This window comes from Apis mellifera, linkage group LG2 (genome assembly GCF_003254395.2).
Source record: "Apis mellifera strain DH4 linkage group LG2, Amel_HAv3.1, whole genome shotgun sequence".
NCBI lineage: Eukaryota > Metazoa > Arthropoda > Insecta > Hymenoptera > Apidae > Apis > Apis mellifera.
The window spans coordinates 6655386-6676795 of NC_037639.1; the positions used below are offsets into that span (position 1 = coordinate 6655386).

Here is a 21410-nt window from a genome sequence, read left to right on the forward strand (position 1 = left end):
ATCACATACGTCAAGCCCCTTCCGTTTTTTTTTTTTCTTTTCCGATCGATAATGAACGTTCTGCCTATCGTAATTGTAACCTTTCACTATCTTTAAAAAAACGTCGAATGGAGTAATTCAATTTTACATCTTTATAATCTTCCTCATCTTTTTTTTTTTTTTTACTTATTTCTTACGTCTAAGGATATCTTGAATTATTCTCAAAAAATGATCAATCGAATTAGTGCGAACGACAGCTTGATTGAATAAAAAAAAAAAATTTAAGTATCGGTTATCAATCAATACCAAATGACCTTTACTTAATTTCCAAATATAATTATGTATCCATCAAAAGAGATACTTTCTCAAGCGGCTGATCAACCCTTTTTTAAAGATATATATTCCGAGATAAATTTTCCACAAAGGATTCTTCTGGATCGTTACAATTTTCCTCCTATCCTACTCGTTTCAATCAAACGTATAATTTCATTCAAATTTCTGATCTTACATTCTTCGGATATAAGATTCGATTTACACCTGCGATATTTATGAGGACTTGTGATTTTATAGTACTTAGTAATGTTTCAAAGATCGAATAACAAATACAGGCAATTGAGCAATCGATGACAGACAATTGATGATAAATCAAGATTTATCAGGTTTGCAAGGCAGAAATTTTTTCTTATTTCACCTACACCTCGCATGGAATTTATAATATTTATGATTTATTCATTCAAGATGGCCAAACTATATATATAATAAAGAAATTCGAAATTGTTGGTTGTGAACTTTACTTATTCGCGATTTAATCCTTCGAACGATAAAGATATCTTGGAAGCTACGAGCGATAAAGCAAAATGATATAATAATAAGAAATCGTCTGGACGATAAACGATGAAATTTCACAAACGTGAATTCTCCAGGTATTCTTGGTCGGTCCTAGATTCGAAGGACGGATAGAAAGCGCGATCGTTTAAGCGCGTGAAAGTCGGTTTTCCCTTACGATAAGAGAGTTTGATGGGGAGCAGACGAGTACAGATAAGGCTGGCTGGCAGACACTTGGGCGTCCCGAGGAGAGACGCGAACGTAAACGCTAAAGATAGCGCAATACGCGCTGTCCCTCGCTCAAATCCGTTTCTTGGCCGATCTTTTATCAAGTTTCGCCGCGGACTTCTCGATGATGCGTAATTTTCAATAATCCAAACCGTTTTAAGCACGTATGCGCACGTATGCACGTATTTCTCCTCCTTCGATCAAGCGGGACGAGTGCCTTGAACTGTTCTCAGCTTAAGAGTGTGATAGTGTTGTAGTGTTTCTCGAGAGGGGTTTGAAATAATAACGTGAAGGAACAAGTGGGTGGGTGGCAAGATTGATAGCCGGGGATAAGGATTATGTATTTTTCTCTGTGAAAAATATTGCGCGAGATTATTGTCTATTTATAGAAAAAATGAAAACTTGGTATAGATGAATGGAAAGTAGTGTTGGGATGATTTTTTTAAGTTTTAAGAAGCGATGATTTTCTTCCTCTTTTTTCCCCTAGTGTTAATAAAATTTAACAGGATGATGGTAAGTTTATCGGGGAAAATGTAATAATTCTTCACTTGAAGCATAGTGTAATGTATGATTCTTTTTTTTTCATTTTCTTTTTGGTTGAATATAATAAAATAAAGAAAGAAGGGAAAATATATGAGAAATATTTAGAGACGTTGTAAACTGGATTATTCCATCTTTTTAGCTATAAAAAAAAAATTTGTATCGACGTTCTAATTTATCACGATATTATGATTTTAGAATCGTAGAACGTAGAAGTAGTTTTTCCCTAAATCTTTTTCTCACATAAATCTCGTAAGAAAAAAGAAAAAAAAGAAAGAAAAAAAAAGATGGAAAGATCTTGTTGTTAATGCTTAATAATTTATTCTGCGAAACAATCAAGCGTCCCGAAGGAAAAGTGATATATACAATGACAAATGTACATCTTTCAAAATTTTATAATAACTATCAATCTTACGTAAGAGGGGACGTATATTCGTATACCATTTTTTCCTAAATCTTTCAATCGTATCAATATCTCTATTCTCGATATCGGTCAGATTAGATTAGATTAACTTCTTCTTCTAAGTATAACTCTGCCATTTATCATTTTATTTTATTTTTTTTCTCTCTCGAAAGAGGAATAGATCGATCGGAAAACGAATAAACGAAATAAAGTCGGGGCAAAGCTTTAATATTAATATTTTTCTTAGCTTGCATCCTAGAAATTCGCATTCGTCGATAAATCAACCGGCGATTTTCCGCTCGAAAAAATAAAGAGACTCGGGCTCAGCTAGGCCAGCTTTGATTTACGATCACCATATAGGCGGCTCGAGGTGTGGCCCGACTTGCATTAGAGAATGAGTCTCTAGAAATAGTCCCGGACGCGGAATACATCCCTAGAAATATTAGGCAATGCCTTCATGGCGATTTTTATCGTGCTACGTCAGTCGTATAAAGAAATGCCCTACATTCTCGCTTTCGAAAATCCTCCTGCCCCCCTCCACCTCCCTCTCCCTCTTTCCGCACGTTGCTTCGCTGATGGATTTTCGAACGTTGGACATATGGATGTCACGTGGCTCACACGTGGATTCTTCTTCCGTATTTTTCGCATAGATCTTTTCAACTCTTCGAATGTTCTCCGATCTGTCATCCTCTTCGAAATCCTGAACCGATTATTTCTCGCATCGTACATTTTGAACAAACGCTGCCCCCGTTTAAAAGTATTCCCTTCGAAAGGAAGGGATCTCCCCGTCGAAATACCGTGTGGTTACGCGTGGTTACAATTGTAAATTGTAACGAGGGAAAAATTCGCGGCAGAGTTGCTTGAACCGACGAATTTAGAAATTGCATGTTCGCCAGGAATTTCTTATATGTTTGGCAAACAGAGCCGATATTCTCAACAGAATCTCGTACGATCCTTACTATTTCTGTAATATCTTTATCATTAATCCCAACGCAATTAACATCCTCATCATCCTCGTCGCATCAATCATCAACTGCATCCGATTCAATCCAATTCAAACTTTACTCTCCACGAAACGGGGGATTCTTTTTAGATTCTTCCTTCTAGTTCGATCACTATCTTCCACTATCTTCTTCAATTCTCTTAAAAAAAAAAAATAAAAAATAAAAAAGAAAATCTACTTTCCACGCAACGAGGACTCGATTCTTCGAGAACTGGGGCGAAAATTCTTACGAAAACTCTTACGTTTCCACCTCGTATCCATCCGTTATAAACAAATGCTCGAGACTATCGTACTATGAGATACGCGCACGTAGCGGCGTCGGTATTTGGCAAACGGTGACAACGTCGTGGACACCACCTCCGGTTCGTCTGCGAGCCCAGGTACCCCAGACCGCTGTTCCTACCACTTCTTCACCGTGTCTCTGTCCATCCTTCGTTCATCCTTCCTCCCTCGTCGTTATCGTCATCTACGTACACTCTTCTTCTTCTTCTTCTTCTTCTTCTTCTTCTTTCTCCTCCTTCTTCTCCTCCTCCTCTTCCTCTCCGCCCTCCTCCACTTCTCGGGCCAGCTTCTCGCTCCCTCTTCTTCCGCTCCACGCACTCGGTCGTCTCCCATTTTCCGTCTCTCGCTTCACTCGCTTCTCTCTTCTCTCGCGTAAGTGAGGCACGAGGAGAGAAGGGGCAAAGACGCTTTTAGACACGGAGCGTCCACGAGCGTCGCGACGCCTTGAGAAGCAGTAGTCGCGTACCTTAGGCAGCTTCCACCTTGCCGGCTCGCGGCCGCACGTAACGTGATTCTCCTCGACGTCTGTTCCATCATCATCGCGTTCCATTCCTCCAATTTCTCGCTTCCTTTCGAAACTCGCGCTCTTCGACTCGCTCCGGAGAATAATAATCGAAGGAGCGTGAGATCGGCCAGTGCGGGGGGAACTCGTCCCATCCTCCAAGATACGTATTTTTCCGCGGAAGAATCGAAAGTTTTGGAAACTTTGTGCGCGAGAATCATCGGGATCCGAGGTAAAATTGTGGCGATGAGGAGTCTATTGGGGGATTTGTGAAAGGTGGATGGTGGACGGGAGGATTTGGATCGATTTGGAGGCGAGGGACAGCGTGTCGTTCCTCGGCATCCGTGACGATAGTCGGATGCGAAGGAGGAGGTGCAGGGAGAGAGAGAGAGAAAGAGAGAGAGAGAGAGAGACAGTGGTTAGCTGAATCCGCGAAGTCTAAATTAATCTGGAGCCCGTTTTGTTGTTGAAGTTTTCGACGGCCCTGCTGCTAGTCGGCGTAAAAAGAGCGTAAAGTTTCGTACCGCGGAATAAAAATAATCGTACGATACCGAGAGAGAGAGAGAGAGAGAGCCGAGAGATCCGAGATCAGCCTCCGTTCCCGAAGAATTACGTGTTCTTACCGGAACGGGAACGACCTGTAAATTTCCTCCGCTCGATGAACAAGTGGCCGTTCTGGCGTTTTTCCCTTTTTTCTTTCCTACTTTTTTCTACATTATAGAGAAGAACGCTTCTGTCTGTACTTTCCTCCGAGGCAAGGAGAAGGAGAAAGAGAAAGAGAAAGAGAGAGAGCATTTTCCTCAACGAGCATTCCGTACACGTATCCTCCTCGATGTTGCTCCCTCAAGTGTAAACGGGCAGGTTGGCCAGCCTAAATTCGCCCAAATTTCCGCTCCTTTCGTCTCGATACACGATACATCCTCCTCCTCCTCCTCCTCCTCCCTGAAGAAACTGCGTCACTCATCGATCAGAGGAGAGAAACTTCGCCTCAATTTTTCACCCGGCTCAGTTCCACGTCGGTTACCTCGGATCACGGACAGTGTACGAACAGTCCATCCCATTCTCGATCAAGAGGAAACGTTTCGGTGTCTTTTCCCCTTTCTCCCGTGTTTTAATGCGTCCTCCCTGAGAGGAGGGGGAGGAGTGGTCGTCTCCCTCGCGAGTGAATGTCGCGAGCGTGGCCCGGTCTCTATAATGATATAAAGTGGACCGTTCGGAGGAAAGGACGATCGACAGATCGGTGGTTGATCGCGTTCGAAGAGTAAGGATAATACGGCGAAAGTGGTTCGCGTGGCGAGGAAGGAGAAGGACGCGGCCATGGCGGAGCGTCCTGGGGGTAGGAGGCGTTCGAGGAGGGACAGCGTGGAGACGGGCGGCTCGTTGCGGGGCACACCGCCGACCTCGAAGGAACGAAGGACGAAACGGTCGAGCAAACCGTCGAAAGAGCGATGGCTGCTGACGAGGAAGACGTGGAGGTACATGGCGGACGCTGGGAGGCGATTGATCCCGGACGGGGCGCACAACAGGCCCGAGGATATCCCGAAGATCGAGCAATACTTTCAAGAGGTGTGCCAGAAGGAGCCGAGGTTTCTGCTGTGGAGGAAAGCTTCGTATCCGGGGACGTTGGGCTTTCGTTCCCAGAGGCGGCGAAGGCAGGTGAAGGGGGGCAGTTGTCGCACGAAGGCCAGCTCGGCCGACGAGGCGGACGAGGTGGCGAGGAATCCGCCTCGAGGCTTCGTCCTTCAGACAACCACCGCGGGCAAGTTCGACCTTGCCAAAGCTAAGAGGGAGTGGTTGCTCGCGACCGAGGGGGGCAGCACGCCGTCCAGCCCCGTGGAGCGGAGGAAATTCCTGCAGGAGGACTCGGAGGTGAAAGCGTTGGCCGATATGCTGCAGAAGTACCTGAACATGCAGAGCGAGGTCGGTGGGGGCGACGGGATGAGATCGACGGCGCGATCAGGGGTGGTGGGCGAGGGGGAGGGGAAGGAGTCGTTCGATTATCAGAACCTGATAACCAGGTTGCAGCAACATTTGGATTTAATGATCGCTCAGGCGAAACTCGAGGAGTTGTCCGTCCAACGCGCCGCCACCGACAAGGAGAAGGTGCCGAGATCGATGCAATCGTATCAGGGTGACTACGTGCACAAATCGTTGATGGAGACGATCAGCCGGCACTACAGCAAGTCCGGGACACGGGAGCACGTGATCTCGGCCATACTCACCGATCGAAAGCTGTTGGAGAAACTGTACTTCGATCTGAGATGTACCAGAGGGTTCAGGGGGCCACGCGCTACGGGCGCGTACACGTCGCCGTCTTCGCGCTGGTGGACTCACCAACGGCCCAGGGTCACGTCCAAGGATTCCGCGGAAGATTGGCTCTCGAAAAGGGATCCCATCTCCCCGCCGTTGATAGCCGTCCAAGAGCCGAGCACCGATCACGGCCCGGTCGAGGACGGGGTGCAAACGGATCCCGTCCCCCGCGAAGTTCTCGACGCCGCCCTCCTCGAGAGGGAGAGGGACGAGTCGAAGGAGGTCGTGGCCGTGCACAAGTCGACCGGTCGTAGGCGGAGCAGCGTGGACAACGACGACGTCTCGCCGTCTGTCAGCGACACCATCAAGAGGTATCTTCGAATGGCGAGGAAGAAGTCGATGGACGCCGACAAGGTGGACAGATTCAAACGGGTGAACTACGACAGAAACTTGAGGAACATCAAGGCCAAAGGGGAGACGACGAAGCTCGGCGACGACGACGGGAACAACAAGGGTTGCCAGACCGAGGACAACTGGGCCGTTAATTACAGGGAGATGTCCTCTGTCGAGAACCCGTCGGAGAATCTGTCGGACGGTGACACGGCCACGTCTCCGCCGAGTAGGAACGCGAGCTCGAGGAGCAGCATCGACGCCGGCCTCGGCTCGGAAGAGCCGTTAACCCCTAAACACCATCACCACCAGTCCTTCCTTTCCCATCTCCTGCACGGTTCCAACGCGCACAAGGATAAACCGCATTCGGCACCCGGTTCGCCGGCACTCACGTCATCGTCCGCCAATTCCGCAGGTGGCACAGCGATGCAGAAGAGCAAATCGTCGAGCAGCGTGGTGCATCACGGTAGCCGGCTGGTGGCGAAGAAGATATGGAGGTCCAGGAGCAAGAGCACCTCGAGGGCGTCCAATCAACCCTCCGTGTGGACACCGCAGGTGAGTTTTTCTTTTTTTTATTTGCTTGGTGTCATTATTTTTCGCGTGACGATCGAGAAACGAGAAAAATTGCATACGTACAAGACGATACGTCTTCTGAAAACCAAGATGAAAACGTCATTTTTCGTGTAAATTGACCTGTTGATCCTATTCGACGAATTTCTTTCAAAGAACACGATCGAGAAATTAAGAAACGGATGAAGCAGAAACGGATAGAAGATATCTAATTATTTGGTAATACGAAACGGAATTTCTTTCCAGAACAAACAACCTTTTGTTAGACGTTTCGATGCGCTTTATTCGAGCGTTGTAAACCAAGCGCAAACGAGCCTCGCACGCTATACATAGAGTTTTGTCTTGCCAAAACATGTCTACGAATAATTTGCTTAAACCACCTGTCGCCGCATAGCGGAGAGTGTCCACCTCGTTATAAGAAAGAAAACGAATTAACGATGTCGCTATTAACATCTTCCACGAAAATAGAGCGCTACTATTAATAACAATACTCGGCTGCCTAGCTTTCTTAATAGCACTTGTAAATTAATTTTACTTGCCACCCGGTCGAACACGATCTCTCTAGGCAAGTTCATTCGGATAATGTTTAAACCTTCTCGCCCATCCATCGATCTTCTTTCGGGAAGAAAGAATTCGAGAGGACGAATCTGTTCTTCGATTTTCTTTGTCTTTCGACTTCTACTTGTAATTTCATTTCAACGTGCGAATTCTTTTTTCTTTTCGTTTTTCATTTTTTTTTTTTTAGCATAAAAGATAAGACAATTAAGTTCGTGATCTCCTTTATTCTTTTCATTCTTCTTTCATCTTCGTTAATTTTTAATTTTACACATCGTGCCATCCTCTTTTCAACTTCTTTTTCCTTTTAACTATTTTTTGGAATAATTAATTTCACTTTTTCCATTTTTTTACATAAAAGTATTATATTACGTCCACGCATTTTAATCTCTTTAACGTCTATTTTTTTCCATTTTTTTTATTTTCTTCTTTTTTGTTTCTAAAATTATGCAATTTTACAGAGTACAATTATTACGATAAATCATCTTTCTTTTTCCACCAATTCTTTTTCCTTTCACTTTTTTTTATTTCTAATTATTATAACTATCTCCTAATTTCTACACGCGGTGTAATTCATCTTCCTTTTTTCTATCTCTCGCACGAAAGAATTTCCATCATATAATTTCCCTTATTTTTTGTTCCCAATTATCGTTAACAATTCAATCTTCCTCGTTATTTCTTATTTTCGACGTTAAAAAAAAAGAAGAAGAAAAGAAATGTCCAGCGACCCCTCCAACTTCCTCCCTTCCCTCCTCCTCCCCCCCATTTCTTCATCTTCGAAACTCCCCAACGTTCCCAACGCCTCTCCTTCGACCATCTTAGCTTCGACGGCTCGTCTATTTTTCTTTTACCGTCCGAACCCGGCCACCGTTTAATATCCCCGCGGTGTGACCGAGTATTCGGAGGATGTGAAAGAGGAAAAAGAGGAGGCGTAAGAACAAGAAGAAGAAGGTCGACCTTGCGGCAGGCGATCTCGTTAAGCGGTAAGCGCGATAACCAATTTAGGGCCTCGGAATTTCGCCGGCGCCGCCAGAAATAGTCAGCCAACGGTGGTGTGTATGAACTATACTTAACCCCTGCCACTACAACCGGTACGTGTGTATGTTAAAACCACGCTGGGAGCCGCCGTTTGTGTGCCGCCTCTGCTATCGCTGCTGTTTCTATTAGATGCTGGTGCATACGAAATGTCGTTTTCTGGAATCATACTTCTTAAATGTTCTCTGTGCTCTCTGTGAGAAGTGCGCTCCAATTGGTTGGATGGCTTAAGTTGTTGAGTGGATGTGTATATATAATGAAATAAGTTCAATTGTATGCAGTTTTAACGATTGTTAAATGATTTTGTGTTTTGTTGTTAGGAGGGGATATTTATGCAGAAAAAAAATCAAATTTTTATGAATACGATTGAGAAAAATGAAAGATGATATATTTTAAGTAGGAAATATCTTGAGGAAATATCTTAAGGATAGTTTTTATTTATTATTTAAGAATATTTTACTTTTTCTCTGTCTAAAAAAGTTTTAAAATAATTTTTAAGGAATATTCTAATTATTCAAGATGATCTGCAATATTTTTATTGTAAATCTTTTATTCTTCTTCTTTCTTTTTTCTTCTTTTATATTTCTTGTTTCCAATTGTTATTCATAAATGGATTAAAAGATACGTTTCAAATTGTAATTTCCAAATTTATTTCTTTCTCTTATTATTTTCCCTTTTCTCTTCTCTTTTTTCAATTTCTCAATTCCATCACGTGTTTCGTTGCAAGAAGATGAAAAGTTCAAAAATAATATCGTATATAGAAGAGAAGTGAAGACAATGTCGCTTTTCTATTAGAAATAAACGTATTTCACGATTCATTAAAGTTGAAACGGTGAAAAACGACGGGGTTTCGAGCGAGAATTTATCAACCTTGTACATTGACAGAACGTTTAGATGGTCTTTTTATAAAATCGTCCCTCTTGCATCGATACGTTTCTTTGTAGATTTGAATTATATTCAGTGAGGCTGTTCGACTCAGTAGTAATCAATATTTTGACGTCGTCGTTGCTTTGGAAAAAAGATCTTTTTATAAATTTTACTCTTATTTTTCTCTTTCCAATAGTGTTGCATAGTTTAGACGATTAGAAGGATGAATTTAATTAGAAAATTTCTTTTTATATTTCTTTTCAACAAGGAATTTTTGTTTTTTTATTATCATAATTTCTTTTTCCAAAGTCATTCACGCAAAATCGTTTTATTCGTTCAAAGAAATTCCTCCTTGACACGGCTAACAGAAGATTGAATCAAATTTCTCCACGTTTCCATTTCTTAAAATACATTGAACAATGTTCAAAGAATTTCTCAAAGTTCACACTGAAACAAAAGTATCAATAACAGTGTCAAAATATTATATAATTCCGATTCAACCATTTTCTTTCTTTCTTTCTTTCTTTCTTTTTTTTTCTTATCCTCGATGAAACAGAAATTAAAAATATTTTTAGCTTAATCTTTATTTCATAAAGAAGAGAATGATAATTTGATTTTTTCGTTCAAGGACTTTCACTTTGATGTGAATCTGAAGGAACTTCATTTCAAGGATCAACTTTTCCTTATAAAACTTTTACTCTTACGCTTTCATCTTTCATTTTCTTACTTTATGCTCATCAAATATTCAATATAAATAATCATAAAAACGTTTAATTTGTTAAATTAAAAGAGATATGAAACCTACAATAGAAATTCCGAGATTTATTGGCTAATTGAATATAATTAAAATTTCTTTGCGTTAGTTTGTCTAATTTTCTCGAAATTTATTATTGAAAAATCAACCTGGTGCTAGCCTTCTGTTATTTCATATTCAATATTGATCAATTAAATATTTACAATTATATATTATCGTTGATCTAAATACGTGAAATATTTCGTATTCACGGTGTTTCGTTCGCCTTTATTCTGTTTTACATTTCTTTTTTACATAAACGTAGGATAAATGATATCTCATTGTTCCACGATTGATGACAACGTAACGATAAGATGCCTCTTAATAGATCGTTTAATGGAACGAAATTTTGGCAATGATCCTTTACGAACGTATCTCGTGTCTCACCTTTGTCTCCTTTAACACCCATCCACCCACATGTCGCGATTTCAGCCTTCTCTATAAACAAATTTCGCGATCCACTTGTCGACTGTTCTTTTATTACATTACGACGTCATCGTGTATCTTTATCTTGAATTTTATTCGTGTATCATTGTCGTATAATGCAACGATTCTGGTCGTTAATGTATCGATTATTATTATTGATATTTATATATATTTTGTCATTTATTGTATAAAGCAGGATACTTGAAAATTTTACTTAATTTCCATCCCATGTCAAATTCAGATGAAATTATGAAATTAGATATATTTAAAAAGATATATATATATGATTTATTTGCAAATTATAATTTATAAAATATAATTGACTTGGCACTTGATTGTCGATACAATTTAAAAAATTCAAAAGCCGAGAGGCAAAACAAAGCAACAGTGACTTCGCCACTCGATCAAACGAAGAGCGTTTTTAAAAATAAGCTCTTCCTTAATTTTATCATCTCTCTACTTCAAGAATCTACTCGATATCTCAAACGTAGCTTATTAATATAACTCGACAATTTAAAAAGACTCGAACAAAAGTATCGTCTCCTTGCGCGAATCCATTTCAAAAGGGAACACTCGAATGGATTTGGAAAACTTCGCCTTTTTATCGATATTTTCGACAATTGTCGATGGTAAGAGGCATAAAGCTCCCCGAACATCAGAATCCAGGAAGCGCGGGACGATAAATTACACGACTCCTGACCGTCCTTCCTGAAATCGTTAAACCGGAGAGCCGTGTGGTCGTAAATTATTGGACATCGTTGTTCTCGGGCAGGAAAGCCGATCGATAATATTCGAACTTGGAAATTGACGAACAGCCAATTCATTACATCAGAGGTAACGAATTTGTCCCGTTTCCGGAAGTATCCTTCCGTGAAAACAGAATCGCTCGTTGAAGGAAATGCAAATTTTTTTTACTATTACCGTTCAAATTGATTAATTTAATTAATATCATCGTGTTGCAATAGTTTTCTATTTGAATCTTTTTGTGACTGAATTAAGTCTAATGTTAATTTTAATTAAAGAAATTTTCTGAATTAATCTTTATTTATGTAATGAGGACAATGAGTTTAATAATAAAATAAATGATGTTGGAATTCCAATGGATTTGAAAAAATTATACAAAATTTATTTCTCAATATTGAGAACTTGATTTTTTGATGGGAAAAAGTCGATGAGAAAGAAGTTATGAATTTATGGGAAAATCTCTGCTGAATCATTTGATATTTTTCTCGACCATTATTTTCAATATTTTTATTCAAAATACAAAATTTTATATTAAGAATATTTTCAATGTATAATTTCCATAAACTTTATATATTTGTAGATTCCAAACTATTTATTAAAAATTGTAAATAGATAAAAAATTTAATCAGATAATTTGCAATAAAGATAAATTTTACACAAAAAATTTGCGCAATCGGTATTTCTGTTAAAATATTCTGTTTTTTTTTCCCCCGCACATTCAATGAAATTCTGTTGCACACGCGTAATCGTCCGCAACAATGTTTCCTTTGTTCTTTCTTATTCGTCTGATAATGAAGTAACTAAAAATAATCAAAAACACCGTTCCTATTTGTTTCTTCTTCACCGTGAAAATCCATCAAAAATTTCGTTTCTTTTGATGTCATATTGTTTGATTAAAAAACATATTAATTGTAACCATAACACGGTTCTTTACTTTTATAAGCGCAGTATAACGTTGAAAGAAGGCTATATATTATATATTTGTACAAAATTTTATCTGAATCAAGTTTAATAAATTTTTTATTTCAACGTCATTGTATATATTGTATAAATTTCATTAAAGATAAAAAAAAATATGAAAATTTTTTGGAAATATCATACGTACATATATTGCAAGTTTAATTAAAATTATCATTGTTCCATTCATACTTTCATTTTTCATTTAAATAAAAGTAATCAGAATTTTAGACGATCCGTGGAAGAATATAATTAATAATAAATTTAGTTTGGAATAAAATTTTATTCCAAAAATATTATTCCCTAAAATATAACAAGTAAAAAAAATTCCACGATAATTCATCTCGACAATATTATCCCTCAATCCTCTAACGTGATAAATAAAAGATAAACAGAATTTTTAAACTAAAAAATTATATTTCAATAAATTTACTCCTTGATCCTTGAATTTATTTTACGTAATTTTACGAAAGTGTGTATTTGATAAAAAATATAAATTCCATATTTGTTTTTTTTCTTTTCTTTTCTTAAATCTTGTTATAACATCACTTTTTTTATCTTCCTCATTGCATAATTCTTCCTTTTTCACATTCAAGTTTTTATTTAATTTCATCTAGTAGCTCGTTGTCGAGTTGAGAACTATCTTATGCATAATACCATGTGTTCATAAGAATTGGAATGAAATAATCCGTATCACTGTTTCAAAAAAACTTATCCTTTCTTTTTTCACACGAATGATTCTCCTCCTCGTTGTTTGAACAATGTTATTCAATCAATGGTGAATAATGTTTAACACAAGGATAGTCATTGACAATAAGACGAGTTAATCAATAACTCTAAGACAAAAGGAGACTTTTTTAACAATAATCACTATTTCTTTAAAAGATTAATATTTCTTTAAATCAACTCTTTTATCAACTCAATATGATAAATATTGTGCTTTAAATAATCAAACGATAAACTTTCTCCATTGAAAAAAAATTAATTCTAAAAGAAGAAGTTTTAAAACAAAATATATAATATATATAAAAAAATTCCAATATATTTTTTGGGAATGTTTTAACACTTGATTGATTTGTTGATTTATCGAAATTCAATTAAATAAAATGAGAAATATAATTAAGCATTGGAAGCGTTAAAAGCTAATGAAACTTTAAACTTCGTATTATTAATTTTCAACGTGCGCTTTATACGTTAGCGTGATGATTATGCAAAATTTAAGCAGCTGTTATGCAGATGATCGTAACCAGTTTATTCCACGATTAAATTTTATCGAGCGTGACGATGTTCTCGCGATCTCGTGGAAAAATATTTCACAGCAAATTGTAAATTTAATTTCAGGGAAAGTGTACCTGGGCGGGAACCACTGGACGACGGGTCACCCTGCAGGATACACCGTTAAGGTCGTTGTCAGAAATCGAAAGGAAAGTGTTGTGCAAGGTGGCTGTTGCGAAACTTCAGGCCCTTAATTTGGGTGTTCACATTAGGCCACCCAGCGGTAAGTTTTTCGGAGTAATTTTCCAATTTTAACGTTGAGAAGATATGAAACAAATTTGAGAATTTGAAAGTATGAGAATTGAAAAAAAATGGAAGGTTTTGAAAGTTTAGAAGTTTGAAAAGATTGGAGATTCGAAACTTTGAATTGTGAAAATTGGAAAAATTAAAGTAATGGAAATTTAGAAATTAGAAATATTTGTTTGAACATTTTTCTTTTCGTTTTTCCTCGAGAAAATCTCAACTCGATACAGAGAGCAAAATCTTGACTGTCTTTCACGTGATTGACATATTTACGAACGTAAAGTGTAACTTTAATATCGAAATATTCTCTTTCTCAATGAATCAATAATATTCTCTAAAATCATAAGATACTCTTAAGAAATCTTCAAGTATGGATTTCTCATATGTAGTCATGAACATTCTAAAATTACCATTTCTTTAATAAAAAGACATAAAATATATTCATCGTTGCCACGAATCTATCACTTAATTTGATCTTAACTTGACTGCGTCGCAATTCGTATTTAATTAATGCTATTTCTAATTTTCTGGTAGCTTAAGTTTAACCTTTTATCATAGATTAAAAAATTAATTCCCTTAAAAATCTTAGAAAAAGATCTCGCATCGCAGATTTTATAAATCCAATAACAATCCAGAAATGATAATTTCATAATTCATAGGACGTATAAAAAAAAAAGAAAAATTTATTCTAAATGTCATATATACACGTCATCCAAGTCAACTACTACCTTGCACGTTTCGCAACATGGTGAGGTAATTTTTTTGCGGTGCACACCGATGTGGTCATTGACGTTGCTCAACAATCAAGAAGAGATCGCGTTTCATCGAGCTCTCCATTTCCTCGTTTATTCGTTTCTTTGTTCCACTTCCGTATCCAGGAGGAAGTAAATAAACGAGACCACAACGGGGAAGGAGCTTATAAGAATTTCTCGAGCTTATGGTTACATCAAACACAATAGTTTATTAAAATCCCTAAAAATCGATTTCTCGAAAACGACGAAGATCGCTGTTATTTTAAATGATTATTTTATTAATAGAGAACAACCTTTTTTTTTCTTTTTATCGTCGTTTCATTCCTCATTGTTTCCTTTCCAGAATCATTCGGTAGCAATACCGTTGTCACGAAGCCCAAGAGAAGAGCACCTTTGCTCAAGAGGAAAGCTCTTACCACTGGCTTTTTCGACAATAAGGGAAAAGACGATAAGGAAAAGGGTAAGTGGTAAACACTGAAGCCTCTTTACCTCTTTCTAACATCGATTTCAATCTATAAATCGTTGATTTCTTTAATTCCATATACTGCAAGTATACTTACATTAAATTGCTAAATTGATCTTTAAAGAGGATTCTTTATTTGAATGATCTGATTATTATAATAATATTTTGATATCGATTTATATATTTTTGAAAATTTCTAAAAATTCTTAAACTCTTGATCGAAAGAGAAAACGAACGTTTTCTAATATTTCAATCTATAAAAATTCACTTCTGTCTCGCAGACAGAGGACAATTATTTTCAATGTTTCAGAAAGATGATACAAAGTATCACTTTGCAAAGATATTCGCGTTTCGAAATCATAACGTATCATTGTAATAAGAAACAGATTTTCTTTAATCAAATTTAAATAATATTTTCCTTCCACCGTGATCAATCTTTATCCATCCATTTCGGATATATTCCATTGTTCGAAATGATATTCAAATTGAAATTCATTTAACTTAAATTTAATTATTTTCCGTGATCCCGTAATAGATTAAATATATATCCGAGAGATCGAACTTTTTAAAGAGAGATTAATTTTTTAACTGCTCCCTTTATATTTATTTCTCGATTTCTCTCTCTCTCTTTTTCTTTCATAGGAATTAGCTTGTAGATAAAATCAATAATTAAACTCGGTAAATTAAGTGCGCAGTTTAATGTGCGGAAAGCGGCACGGTTAACGATCAGAGATTTATGGGGCGTTTATTTGTTTGAAGAATAACTAGTTCAGCTATTTTCAGGTGTGATTCTGTTTTGCGAGGAGTTCGCTAGGTAGTGCTTCTATCATTTTATGTGCGTTTACGACACATCCACTATGTATATATATATATATATATATATATATATATATATATATATATATATATGTATATATGTATGTATATGTATATATATATATATAAATATATATGTATATATATGTATTTATGATCTATCTAGCCCATGGCAAAGACAAATATTATCCTTGGGACAAATATCGGCTGTTCACCTGCAACCCTCGCTTTAAATTCCCCTCCGCTAATAATTATGCAAATAGTATATAAATTCTTGGGACGTTGGAAATATCTCATTCGTGAATTATAAAATAAATACAGTTTCTTTGCTTTCCATTACAGGGGACGAAAAGAAAAGGTAAATTTTTTTTTTCCTTAAACAATGGAAGAGATGGGGATAGAAGTTAATTCGTTTATCTGTATTGTGATTAATGCAATAAAAGTTGTATAAGTGTAAATGAGAAACAAATTGATGAAAGTTTTCTTATTAAAGTAAAGCTGTTGCTTGTTATTTATACAAAACATATACATAATCTTTGTTTGTTTAAAAAAACATGGAACAAAGTTTTGACTTTGTAATTTATATAAATTTATATATAGATGTTTTAGCTTTGTTTGTTATTTATTTATTTTTTTTTTTTTGTAAAATTGAAGAATGTAACAATATATTTAATGTAACAATATTTTCAAATAACACATTTCACGGATACAATCTGTGCTCTTGCCTTTTATCCTCCTCCACATTAGCAAATTTAACCGTGTGGGTGTTTCATTCTCGTTTGCATAGACCTGTTTATCAAGCATCTCACATTGTGGTGACAGTTTCAGTCACAAATTGCACCTGGTATTTGCGCGAACACCAAAAAAAGAAACGTTGTTTGCCCAACCACGAGAGAATACATTTTATCCTTTTTTTCCTTCTCTTTCTATTATTTCTTACAACACGTTTAATAAATCTAGTTAAAAAAATTTCTATTATTTCTCGAAAGAAGCAACCAAACAATTAAAAGATCCCAAACTTTAAATAACCCAAATAAAATAAAATTTATTAATTTCGAAAAGAGACATTTAAACAAATATATTTTAAAAATTTCAATGCTTTCACAAACACCTCCTCTCAAATTCTTTCTATCTTTCCAATTATTTCCTATTTATTTATCCATCAAACTTCTTCAAATTCTTTCAATCTTGATGATTGAGAATCAATCAGAATATTAGCAACGTGTATGCAACAGTATGGCACAGCAACAGTACTTTTTAAATTATTTCTTTATTTATTTATCCATCAAACTGGTTCAAACTCTCTCAATCTTGGTGGAGAACCAGCTGGAATATTAGCAAATGTGTCCATGTGTATATAACAGGGGTACACCAACATCATCTTTCCAATTATTTCCTATTTATTTATCCATCAAACTTCTTCAAACTCTCTCAATTTTGGTGGAGAGCCAGCTGGAATATTAGCAACGTGCCCATGTGCATGCAACGGGGCACAGCAACAGCATTTGGGCAGCCTGGTATGAGACACAATTTCGCCGGTTATAATTAGCCACGGGGTGGTTGGTGGCGGTGCATATTTCCGCATATACCAGGTTTATTTGCGGTGCGCGCTGGGTGTACGAGTGCCGTGCTGGGGACACCGGACGTCAAACGTGAACCGGAATGGTCCATCGACGGGACTTATCCACCTTTGACGATCTTTCGCCCCATTCGCGAACACGTGCCGTTTCAGTGTCGTCATGTTTGAAGTTTCACGATATTTTTGGGATCTGTTTGCTTGGAAACTTGGTACTTTGTCTATTGGATCTATATTTCGTTTGTGGCGGGTTTTGTGTTACATCGATCTCGAACAAATTTGAATACAAGTGGTGGGTGGAATAATGATTGATTTTCGTGCGAGAAGTTTGGGAACATTCGAAAATTTGGGGAAATTCGATTCGATTGGGAAATTAAAATTGAAAAAAATTTTGCGCGATCGACAAGTGTTTTCGAAAATTAAATTAAGATTATAAAATTAGGAAATTGAAATATTTGGAGAACTTATGTGGATAAATTGAAAGGTGAGACGATGAGTTTGATCAAGTATTTTGTTGCGTATAAAGAATAATAGAGAAGAAAAAAAATGGATTGTATCGATGTAACGTTGTCACACGATGGAAAATTTTGACTGAAATTATATTTCCTTTATTCGAATATTTTGGCAGAAGTTATACCCATAATAAACAAACGTCCCTAACGCATTATCAACAAGAGAAACAGTAATAAATACGCTCAATCGCGTCACCAGATTTCTATGAACGTTTACTTTCACGTAACAATGTTTAATCATCAAAGAGTACTCTGGAAAATTCGATGGTACGATTTCCTGTACTGTGCAATAAACATTTGCCAAATCTGTCTCTTTTGCCAATAAGATTATCCTCAATCGTTCCCCCTCTTTTGTTCATTTGTGAAATTATAAAAAAATCATCCCTATCATCAAAATTCAAAAATATAGAATTACGAAATAATTAAAATTAATTCCAAAAGGAACGAAAATACTTTAAACGTCATCAATAGAGAATTTCAATTTTCAATTGCAAAACGAATGGAAAAATTAAAAGATAAAAAATATAATATCGTAAAAAATTGAAGAATCAACCAATGGATTTCGTCCAAGTGAAAATGAAATGAAAATGAAAGGGAAAACAGGAAGGAGAAAGGAAGGAAGGAGAACAGTGTTGCGAATGATTTTGAGACTTCCAGGAAAAATACTCCTCCCCTGAGTCCATTGTCGTCACCTGGTTCTGCTATAAAAGAGAGAGAGAGAGAGAAAGAGGAAGAGGGAGAAGAGGAGAGAAAGAGAGAAAGAGAGGTGGTTTGGAGAGGCTGGGATGGCCCAGATTGTGGTCTATAATCGGACCGGTATAGAGACAAGGTTTGTTGCCTTTCAGTTGGCTTACGCGTTGGTTCGAGGAGAGAGAAGGGAGAGAAGGCAAAATTCTGACATATTTGATCATATGATACGTCACTTAAATGACGTTCTCTTTTGAGAGAGATGTCACGTTCGAAACACGTGACACGTTCACGCGTTTCTTTTTAACCATTCAGGGGGATGAATGCATTTTCATTTTTTCTTTTTTTGATTTTCACGGAGAAGAAATTTTTTTAATAAATTAAAAATTAAAATGGGTGCATTATTGTCACATTTTTTTTTTCCCCCTCCCTCTTCTATTACTATAGAAGGGAAATTTTTATTATAGGAATTTTAATTGAAAATCAAAGTGTTGGTTAAAATTAAAGTGGATGCATTTTGATTGTAATGGAAGAGAAATTATTATCGCAAGAATTTTAATTGAAAGTTAAACGGTTAAGCTTATGGTTATATAAATTTTCCTCCATTATAATACGAAATCAAAAATATCGAGGAATATTGAGGAAAAATGAATTTTCATTTTCTTTTCCTCTTCGTGATAATCTTTAAGTTGGAAACAATTTTAAACTTTTATTTCTTTCAACTTCTGAATACTTTCGTCCTCGAAGTATCGTAACCATTTCGAAGCAATAATCCCAGGAACAGGAAGACGTAAGCCGATTGTTATTCGCGCGTGGATTTGGCAAGCGCGTGGCGAGCAATTAAGAAGTAATAAGATGAAATTCGAAAGGTGGCACGACGCGTTTCCGCGAACTTAGCCGAACAACCAGGCGGTTTAGTACCAAAAATAAAGTGGTCGAAGCATTCATGGCCAGCCGAAATATTATCAAACGTCCATGTCGCCGATTTTAAAGTAAAACCGTCCACGAACCGAACCATTCAAGCATTCTTTCTCACTTTCTAATTGTGGATTTTATGCCCAACGAAACTGCGTTTCAAACCATGTAAAAATATTTCTTTTTAAGTTAATCATTTCCACGATCTTTTTACGCTATTCCAATAATTTATAATATAAATTGATAAAATTAAAAAAAATAAAAATGAATTATTCGTCTCAAAATTATTCCTCCGTTTCGTAAAAGAGAATTTCCATATTCCATATTGCTTGCAACTATAATTTTAATCGTACAATCCTAAATATATCTCAAAATATCTTTCCTAGGCTCTCGTACTATTCGTGACAAATAATTTTCACGCGTGTTATTTAAAAGAATCGTTCAAAAAAACTCCTGTTATTTACCCTATCCCCGCAAGCAAACGTTAAAACACAATTTCCTATAAATTGCACAAACAGTTTACGCGCGTGTAAATAAGCGGTGTTTACGCGCTTTGGGACGCAGCTGACTACTCGTAGATCAGACCCGAAGATCTTCTTTTTGGCGATCGAAACGATCCCGAGATTAAATGAAATGAAACGTTGAAATATTTGTTAAAAAAAAAGAACAACAAATTTAATCCTCCCTTTAATAATCATCGATCTCTTTCATCTTCAAAGTTTGATCTATTAACACGTCATTTACACATCAACTCTATTCCATCCGCGTATATATCTCGTTTCCACACCGATCGAATCCATTCTCGATTGACGATCGAAATGATCCATCTTTGTTTCAGATTCGCCCGGTGGCCTGGTATTTGGCATACCGCTGTCACAGTGTTTGGAGAACGATAGGATCGCTAGAATCGCCGCTGGTGAGGTCTCGGATGTTGGCTGCTTGTCGAGGAGCAGCAGACACGGCAGCAGAACGAGTTTCACGAGCCTGATCGAACCGACAGTCGCTGCTAAGACGGACGAGGCAAGTATTGGACACCTTATCTTTTCTTCTTTTATTTGAATCAACCATTTTTTCCCAATATTTGGAAAATTTAACACAGTTTGAGATAACTCTGATGTTTCTTTTATAGGATGTAAAAAATGAAGTTATATCAAAACAAATAAATATTAAAAATTACAAGTAGATTAATGACAAAGAAATGAAGTAGGAATAATGATAATTTCTTCTACTATCGATAACTCGATACAGATTTTGGGTTATTAGCAACTGTAGTGTTTGTATCGTTTCAAGAAAATTAGAATTTTTTAATATAGTTCGTATCGTTTCAATATTTTTTAAATAGATTAGATAAAAATAGCAATAACGATATTCTTCCTTTTCTCTTCGTAATATTTCTGCACGATACACCGTGAATTCCTCGAGTAGTGTAACTCCGTATATAGTCGGCCAACCGCAGATTGATCGATAACTATCAATCCTCTTCCTCTTCCTCAAATACCAAGCTATTTCGTATAATGTAATAAAATTAAGAAATCATTGAGCATATTATTGCGAAAAGAAAACGAATCACGTGGTAGGTACATTACACTATAATCGAAAGAGAAGGGTAACAATGTGGTGTTGATTTTGGCAGCTAGAGACCATTGTCTCGCAGAAGTCAGAATTACGCACGTGCGACTAGAAGTAGATTTCTCGAGGGTTTACAATTTTGCACGCTTTCCTCGATGACGAGGAGGCGAGAACACGATGAAGAAGCATCAGGCAAACTCGAGTTAAACCGTTTCTTTTAGATTGACGTGGACTGATCTGAAGGAAATTTCTC

General features: G+C 37.0%; 1 protein-coding gene across 1 annotated transcript in view; it reads left to right on the top strand.

Moving 5' to 3' along the window:
- Window positions 1-875: 875 nt before the first annotated feature.
- Window positions 876-21410, top strand: part of LOC725588 — a 32294-nt gene continuing 11759 nt past the window's right edge. The window contains exons 1-4 of the mRNA XM_026439235.1: window positions 876-6957; window positions 13691-13847; window positions 14963-15079; window positions 20427-20608. Of these exons, the coding sequence (XP_026295020.1) occupies window positions 5080-6957; window positions 13691-13847; window positions 14963-15079; window positions 20427-20608 (2334 nt within the window). The 5' untranslated portion in view covers window positions 876-5079. The remainder of the gene's footprint in view (window positions 6958-13690; window positions 13848-14962; window positions 15080-20426; window positions 20609-21410) is intronic.